General features: G+C 32.3%; 1 protein-coding gene across 1 annotated transcript; it reads right to left on the bottom strand.

Annotated features, from left to right (window-relative positions):
* Nucleotides 1-404: 404 nt before the first annotated feature.
* On the bottom strand, nt 405-791 carry LOC133858377 (pathogenesis-related protein 1-like). The gene has a single exon (XM_062293838.1). It carries the CDS (start codon nt 789-791, stop codon nt 405-407), a length of 387 nt encoding a protein of 128 aa, XP_062149822.1.
* Between the last annotated feature and the right edge of the window lie 8,739 nt (nt 792-9,530).

Genomic DNA, 9,530 nt, shown 5'->3' with positions numbered 1-9,530 from the left:
AGGAAGGAAAGGAACGGCATTTTCTTTTTTAAACCGAACTGCATTCATTAGGCCTAAAACACCTAAAGGTAATAAGGTATTACAGATACAATCGTCTCGGAGGATAGGAGTTTAACTTTAAACAGCTGCCTAAAACATTAGGCAAAATATTAAAGCGCACATTAGAAGAGGACGGATCTACCAACCACTGCCAACAAATTAGTCCAGTAAACATTTGTGCATTACCAAGACACTGTGAAACAAGGCCACGGCTCGAGACTGCCGGACCGGATGGCAACGACGACCACGTCTGAGGGGCGCGTGTCAAGAAAACTTCCAGTGGAAATCGAAGATCTGGCTCCCAGAGAAGACAACACATTGACGCTTTGCCAAATCGAACTAGACCCATATACCAAATCCAACTTCTAGTAGGGACTCTGGCCCTTCTGATTTCCGGGGGGATCAAAACTGCAAGTGACAAAGGTCCAACCATTGTAGCACTGGGCCGTGGCACACCCAAGATATTTGGTGTTTCGCCAAACCACCTGGGTGTAGGACCGACACTCACTACTGCAATTATTTGATTCATGGTTGTAGAAAACTCTCTCGGCGATCCACAACCTAACAGCGTCTGCGCTGTTACCCCCACCATATGATTTAGCAATGCACTCCCCATAAGGCCCATGGAAATACACCAACTTGCAGTCCGAGACCCGTTTATTTGCATTATTTCTGGCATATGCTTCAAGGCTGACGTTCCAAATTAATGGAGGAACACCAACCTCAGCACGAGCTCGATTGAGCTCGTGCATGAAATAGACTTTGTGGTCGTTGGAGGAGGAGACACAATGAAAACTAATGAAGCAAAAGGCTAGCAAAAACTTAATGTTTTCTACAAGCTAGATTTCTGGTTGGTTTTCTGTGAAGAAGAGTGATTTAAGAAATTTATAGGGCTTTCGGTTTTCTGTGGGCTTGTATGAAGACGTGTGGTTTTACATGTTTATAGTGAAGGGGACCACTTGGGAAAAGGTATGTGATAATAAGTGAACGTGGATGGCGTTCTCAATCTCTGGAGCTCTTTTCTCGTTGGGTGCACATCCAGCGCACCAGTAGTACTGTAGTGGTTGATAAAATGACAAATTATTCCGTGGAATATATTTATAATTTTATATATATATATAACCTTCAATCGACTACCTTTCAATTTTCATACATCTTACCTTACTCATTTGCTTCCTCCAAGTACCATTTTTATTTATTATTATTATTTTTTTTTTCCCGAGCAAGTTCCTCCATGTACCAGATCAATTTTCACTTATGACTTGAAAATTATGACCCACGTGGTATTTGGTATTGTTGATGTAAAATAAATAAATAAATAACAATCTTGGGAATGCCCAATTCATTTAATGCTCCATTGGATTTTCTTCTCTTGGACCTATCCGTCGTCGTATCTTGTCAACACAAAGTACTAATTTTCAATTTTTTTTTTTTAAATTTAAATTTAAATTTTTTTTCTCATGCTATTATATTATAGCTGATAATTGATTGTCATAATTGTTGTGTAATTTTAGCATTTTAGCCTTTTTATTTGGCTCTGACATATCAAATTAACGAAAGCTGTTATGTTAGGGGATAAAATTTGATTGTAAAGAATAAATTATTTTTTAGTATATTTTAAAGACCTTTGAACCACATGTAACTAATTACAAATAATAAATTACCAAAATTGATTTTACATTTTTCTCCTAAAACATTTGAGGACAATTAGCACTATAGTTGTAACGCCCCAAATTTGAACCAGCAAATTCGTAAGTAGAAACCTCCGGTTTCCACGTGACATTACTACATCAGAGATAAACTCTTGCAGCGGAATATATTTTTTTCTTCTAAAGCCTTAGGAATTGATAACACATTTAGAGCTGACTGAAATACCTCGATATGTTTATAAAAATTTACTTAGGTTTATCTTTACACGTCATTTGCACACTAGGTGCATTAAAATACAAGTGCCACAAACGGCACATAAACATACAACATAAGAATACACCAAATAAAACATCGTCATAATTATTACAAGCCTTGAAATAAAACACACATAAATATGCCTAGTAATTTCTAAACTAGCACATATTACTATAGCAATGGTTTCAAAAACCATTAAAACTGGCATATAAGTCCATGCCTTCTTCGTCTAGATCTGCATCAGCAACTATGTAAATATGACGTCATCATATTTACATAGACAAACAAGTGAGTCATCTATTTTCATATCTAAGTTACCATCAGATCAATAACAGTTCATAAAGAATGCAAATGTATGGGTTGTATGAATATGCATCGTAGTAACCATTTAGTTTGGTATTTTATGCTCATCTTTCTTCAGACTCTCGTGGTAGGTTATCTGAACCCATTCATGTCCTTTGCCTCACACTTAAAGTCTTACCTGTTTTTACTGGAATCCTACTGGTCCCAGCATTAGTTATATATTAGGCCTTCGGACACCCCTGGGTCACTCTGAACCCCCTGGATCCACTGACTAGCCTTTCTTCCCCTTGCTACTACATCAGCTTGTTGATGGCTATCTCATCAGCCGTTATATTATTATTAGACACAACATGCTATGCATAAACAACCACATGCAATAAGCACACAACACACAGTCCTAATGAAACATAGAATCATTCCTCAGTAAGTACATCCATACTTACACTCTTTGGTATAGTTTCTTTGCTCCTTTTTCTGCATATAAATCAATCAATATAATAAGTATATATATCAATTATCAATCAAACAAAATATTGTTTATAAACACTCATCTTTTTATCCATTACTTTATTATTTGAGATGATTACTTATAACAATCTTAAATCATTGGTTCATGATTTGGTGCCGACGCTATATGACCAATACCACCAAATACGATTATGAAGGATTTAACATTTATTATAAGAACATAAAAGTAAATACTATAAAGATTCATTATGATGCAAGGGTTAGGTAAGCAGTTGGCTGAGCCTCCTTACTTAATGCAAATGCTAAGATAAATAGGTAAATATATGTACTAACAAGAATATATTCACTATTAAGTCAACTAGATTCATTTCTTTGATTCATGGTCAAGCACTGAAATGGTTGGCATAATGCTCAAACATGAATCTTAACATGAAAATACATCTTAGAAATCACTTATGAAATACTTCAACACATAGAAAACTTACCAAACAAATTCTGAAACAAAAGCCCCCCTTTAAGCCCTTAGTGACCGGTTTTGGAGTTGCTAGTGCTGTCTTGGTTTTGGATCTTGGTTCTATAAATCTAGGCCAAGAAATAGTAAGATAAGAGGTATATCTAGCTCCCCTAAGGTTGCTGGACAGAAAATCAAAAGAGAAATAGAAGGGTTTCTTCACCTAAGCCAAGTAATGAACAAGGAAGACTAAATTGTGTAAGTATGAACTTCTCACTTGTCTTAAGGTAGAATGGGAGGTAAGGCTTGTCCCATATTTATAGGAGTCTTAGAACATCAAGGAAATGAAAGGAAATTCGTGCTTGGAGTGCTAGAGGGCTGCTGGAAATTGGATAGACAAAGAGAACTTCTACCACCTTCCTTACCATGCTTATCTTCCACCTTGCATTCCACCTTATCACTTGGTTTTGTTTCTTGCTAAATAAAATCTCAGCACTTGCTGAATGATAATATTTTTAATATAAGGTGGCTAGGGATGGCTGCTAAGTGTATTACAAATCATTTCTGCTAATATTTCGACAGTCGGATCAATAAGGCACCGGTTTTGGTCAAAAAGATCAACTGTTACCAAATTGAAACAGGATTCAAGTATAAACTATATATATACAATATTGAGTAATTAAAAGCCATAAAAACATATTTATCTAGCCTAAATTTGAAGGTCAAAGTTTAACCAAAAGTGCCACTTGGCACCTAAATAGTCAACTATAAACCAAAAAGTCAACCGGTGAACTTTTTACTAACTTTTACCATGTGATAGATCTTTCTTTTGTAAGCACAACGGTTTTCGAATCAACTAAACCTGAGTTCGTTTGACCTATTTTCGGTTCAATCAAAGTTTAAAGCTTAAATGAAATTCTTAAGTTCTCTAGGGTTTTTAGGTTTGCTTATAAAAACATGTGGATATTGTTTCCTCAACAATATCAATGATTTCTTAGGAGTTTGAATTTTCCGGGCGTTACAATAGTGCAGCTCTTCAGTATTATACTCTAAAAATAAAATAAAAAATGAAAAAAGAAGGAGATGGTTCGAAATCTTTTACCACCCGTTACGTTGATTACTGCAAAGCTTTCAAAACTGCATATAAAATATTTTACTTATTTTTCATCATTTTTATAATTATATTCATAAATTTTAAAAAGTCTCCATTTAATATATTTATTCTTCAAATTTTTTTGAATTTTATCCTGTTTAAAATTTACCATTAAAAAATTAAGACAATTAATGCAGTAGACCAACTCTCTCAACAAACGCCATAAAGGACTCAGCTACTTTGCCAGACGCCAAGGAAGCAAACAAGATAGGCTTACTTTTTCTGTCTTCAGATAAAAAAACATAATAGTTGTCTGGTCAATTCCAATTTCCAAATACCATTTCCAGTTCAATATGTGCACACATTGATCTCCGTGGGGTCCACAATTTCCTTTCCTTAAATAGAAATGTAGACCCACGTGCATGAGAACCCACCACATATGCTTGAGGTGTCCGTTGAATGTTATTTAGCATTATTATTAATTATTATGTAGATGGACTGCTACAAGCAGGGGCTTGTTTATCATCAACGCATACAATGTATTCTTAGCCTGTGTTTCATATCTAGTTTTACTTCAAATATATATATTAATTGGGTTGACTTATGATTTTTTAAATCAGAATTAATTTTTTATTTGGTTTGCAAATTTTGAGGCAAATAAAATGTGTTTAAGTGAAGAATAGAATTTAAATTATTTTTGAAATTATGTTTGAGTGTTGGATTTTTGAAGTTGAAAAATAGTGTTTTTTAATGATAGGAAATGGTTAGAAGTATAAAAAATTGTGTATAATGATTGGTGTTATGAAAAGTAATGTGAAATAATGATTGAAATAATAATTATTTATTATAAAAAAATATATAAATAATTATTATTTGAGTGTTGATGAAGTTTTGATAAAAATAAAACAAAACAAAAATACATAAAGTAGATTTCATAAGTAATTTATATTTCTCACACTCGAATATTCCAATTCTCTAATAAATAATCACAACCCATCATGCAGGAAAAGGTGCTAGCGCTGGAACACTAGTGGACAGAACACGTGAATATGTTGGAAGAGAGTATCTGGAATTTGTTAGGACTCTAGCTATGAGTAGTTGCTGGCGCATGCAATGACGCAGGAGTGGAAGACTTGTGAAATGGAAACATGATGAGAGAGAGAGAGAGAGAGAACTGTTCTATAATAGATGGCTAATTTTTAATGAAGCTGGTTTTGCTGAGAATATTGTATGCATTAATGATAAACAAACCCCTGCTTGTAGGAATCTCATCTCCATAATAATAATGCTAAATAATAATCAACAGACACCTGATCAAGTATATATGTTGGGTTCTCATGCACATGGGTCTACATTTCTATTTAAGGAAAGGAAATTGTGATTAATTGTGCAAAGGGTCGCAACCCATCAGGAAAAGGTGCTGAAGGACAAAACACGTGAATATGTTGGAAAAGTATTTGGAATTTGTTGGGACTCTATGAGTAGATGCTGGCACATGCAATGACGCAGGAGTGGAAGACTTGTGAAATGGAAACATAATTTCATTAAAAATTATGAAGGTTCTCATTAATGTCTTTACATGATGAGAGAGAGAGAACTGTTCTATAATAGATGGCTAATTTTTAATGAAGCTGGTTTTGCTGTGAGAGAGAGGAACCGTGTAGTCTCGCTGTCGGGTAGTTTTTTTTTTTTTTTTTTCTTTTCAAATAATATTGGGTGAGACATGCCAAGTCAAACAAAATAAACTCTAACATGCCAGTAAAAACGCGTCTGAAACTGATTTGAAAAACTGCAAGAAAAACAAGCACGCGCTCATCACTGGGCCTACCAGTAAAAACACTAAAAATGGCCCTTGATATGACAACGCGATGACTTGAAATGTTGGACAAAATTTGGAGCAATTATTGTTGGGAATCTTACCGTGGTGTATGAGACAAACACGTCTTCACGTGAATAAACATGTCTACTTTCTCTTCGCCCGATCACATGGGTGGCCCAGTTTCGTTATTGAGACTTGAATAAAAGGTATTGATGAGTAAGAATAGTGTTTATTTATTAGCTTTCACCAAACAGGCAAAGGCAGCCCTTCTGGCTTCTTCCACCCACCCAAGCAATATTTCATAAAAGAAGTCTAGCAGGCAATTTTTTTGTTGCGAAAAACAACAAAAGTGAAATGATGAATGCTTAGCAGTTGATTTCATAAAAGTAGTCTAATCGGCCATTTATTGCAAAAAAATAAAAAATAAAAATAAAAATGATGAATGCAAACAATTGCTTTAATACGTGGCAAATGCAATAATGTAAATAAAATGATTATTCAAAAACTTATATAATTTTTCCAATGATTAATTTCGTTGATTGTTTTTGTAATGCTCCAAATTAATCCTCAACCTGTAATAAAATATCTGCAATTTGTAATGAGATGGGGCTAACGCAAAAACTTAAAGGAAAGACCCAGAAAAAAGAGGCCTTAGCCTCTAGCTGCTCATAAATATTTTACTCAACCCTACTTGTTTTTGTAATGCTTTCTTGTCCATGACACGAAAGTATGGAAGGTAAATAATGAGATTCTTTCTGTCTCTTTCTGTAATAATTATCGAGAAAACTTCTTTCTCTCTCTCTCTTTTCTTTTTTCCTTCTTCCTTCTTCTTTTTTTTTTTTTTTTTTTTTTTTTTGGGTTAAATTTTACCATAATGAGAAATAGAAAATTAATAATTTAATACTCTCTTCCTATGTAAATTCAAACTCTCCATTAACGTTTTGATATGATGTTAAATATAAAAAATAAGAGATAAACTATATATCTTTCTTATATTATTTTCTCTCAACATTTTATTTTTTAAAATCATCTATCATTATATTTGTGGAGCTCATATGAGAGACCCACGTGAACTCACAAATCTAATAATAATTTTAAAAAATGAAATGATAAAAAAATGACATGAGGAGAAAGAAATGAATCATTTTTCAAAAAGTATTTCTCTTTCTATTTTGTGTATGACCTATATTGAAGGACAAGAAAATAGTAGTTAAATAGAGACGATTATTTAATGTAATTTATCAGGTCAAGACAAAACATTTTACCATGACAATTGGCTTTCACCAATTCAATTCAAATACATGTGATGTTCATCATTTTTTCAAAATATGTGCTGTCATTTTATGTGGCAACAGAACTTTAAAATTCAATTGTCTCTTCGTTCAAAAAAATTATATATATATATTGTTAATTAATAGGCCAACAAAGTATAAAAGATGAAAATTATCTAATCAATGAAAAGATACAAATTAATTTGTGATAATTACCTATAAATTAATTTAATAAAATAACACATGCCCTAACAATTTCTTATTCAAAAAGCTCTTATATATTTTTACTTTTATGAATTTCCTTTTTCGTGAATACCTATCACTCTATCTTTGCCATCACTCCAGATTTGGCTTGGATCAATCACTTTGGACACGTGTGTACAACTAAATAGCTGTCAAGTATGACACAGTAAAATCATTATTTATTTAAAAAAATTACAAAGACTCATTGGGATTATAGGCCTTGTGGGTTGCTCAACCTCACCCAGCTTATTATTTCCATTTTAGGAAGCTTTCTTCCATGACATGAAAGTATGGAAGGCGACCAGGAAGAAACATCCAATCAAATTCTCTCTGTTTATTTCTTGAATAAATACAAAAGTGAGTAGTACAATAACTAGCTTTCCCATTTGCATATTGTTTTCATGCGTTGAAACTTTTGAATTGACGACATGTTAAAGAAAAAAGTTATATCAATTAGCATATGAAATACGCATGTGAGAAATTGAGAAAGAGCTGATCCATCTCATGTGAATATACATATATATAATTCAAGGGAAAATGATTTGGATAACAGTACTTAAAATACTTTAGGGACCATCCACCAAACCTATCATTCAAAGTTGAATATGTAGTTGAATTTTTCATTAATAAGTGATTTTTTTATTTTTATTTTTGCGCGTTGGGATATATATGAGAAGATGGAAGTCATGTCATTTTATTTGTTAGATGGAATTGCCCTTAAAGGCCCCAATAAACTTTATATTTAGATTTCAATATTTTGGTACGTAGTTGAGTTGTGTGATGAATATGTTTTGTAAATTTTACAAATAGAACAGCCAAGTAAGTCTTTCAGAACTGAACCTGTAACGCTTCAGATTTTAAGTAAAAAAATAAAATGTCTTCAATTAGAATTTAAAACTGAATAAAATAGACAAGTCTAGAATTGACGTTCGATCCACAAGACTCGACATTCGAACGGCTTAATATTGTAAGAAACAATATTCACATCCAGCTGTTAATAAAATACGTGACTTTAAACACGATATTTTAACCCCTAATAAATAATAAGGAATATACAAATATTTATAAAAATAAATATTCCTTAGTCTTATTATTTATAAACTATGATTTTATAAATAAATAAAGAATAACATTATTAGAATATAATAATATTACAGGATTAATAAATAGGCAGATTGAATTATTCAGTTGACTAATTGATATAAAAATATTGATGAGTAATATTATTGTTTATTATATATATATATATATATATATATATATATATATATGGTGTTATAATATTATTGAGGTAATAATATTATCAATGAAATGAACTAGACTCGAAACAGACTTAGATTAAAATAGTAAAGCGCCAATGTGAAAATATATACGTGAAAATATCTAGAGTAAAAATATAGAGTAATGATTCACTACCACCTTAATATACAATTTTTTATCACCTCCTTGTCTATGTGGAAATGTGATCTCTCACCTTAATTTATTTTTAGAAAATAAAAAAACTCAAAAAGTAGTGGAGGACCACCTTGCTTATGCTGGTGGTGAAAAGTTGTATATTTGAGTGTCATTGAATCATTACTCAAAAATATAATTAGTAAGTTTTAAATAAATATTTATGGATTAATTCAGCTTAAATTAATTAAGATAAAACTTAACCATCGGTTAATCATAAGAGAAATGATCCATACACTCATTTCTCACAACAGCTCCATAACAAGCTGACGTGGTTGGTAATATTTTTTTATTTTTTAATATATCGTATAATAATTATATTATAAAAATGGATTTGATTATTGTACTACATCATCACAATAACCCCTCACATTAGGGTAAGCTCCGGTATGTAGGACCCACCCTCGTGTGTAATGTGTTATTGTGCATTGGTGTTACATTTTCCTTATAAAAATCGACCACACTCTCTCCAATAATTCTCATACC

The sequence above is a fragment of the Alnus glutinosa genome, chromosome 1, assembly GCF_958979055.1.
Source record: "Alnus glutinosa chromosome 1, dhAlnGlut1.1, whole genome shotgun sequence".
NCBI lineage: Eukaryota > Viridiplantae > Streptophyta > Magnoliopsida > Fagales > Betulaceae > Alnus > Alnus glutinosa.
Note: the sequence above shows the minus strand (reverse complement) of the source record. Positions and strands in the feature narration are given on the sequence as shown.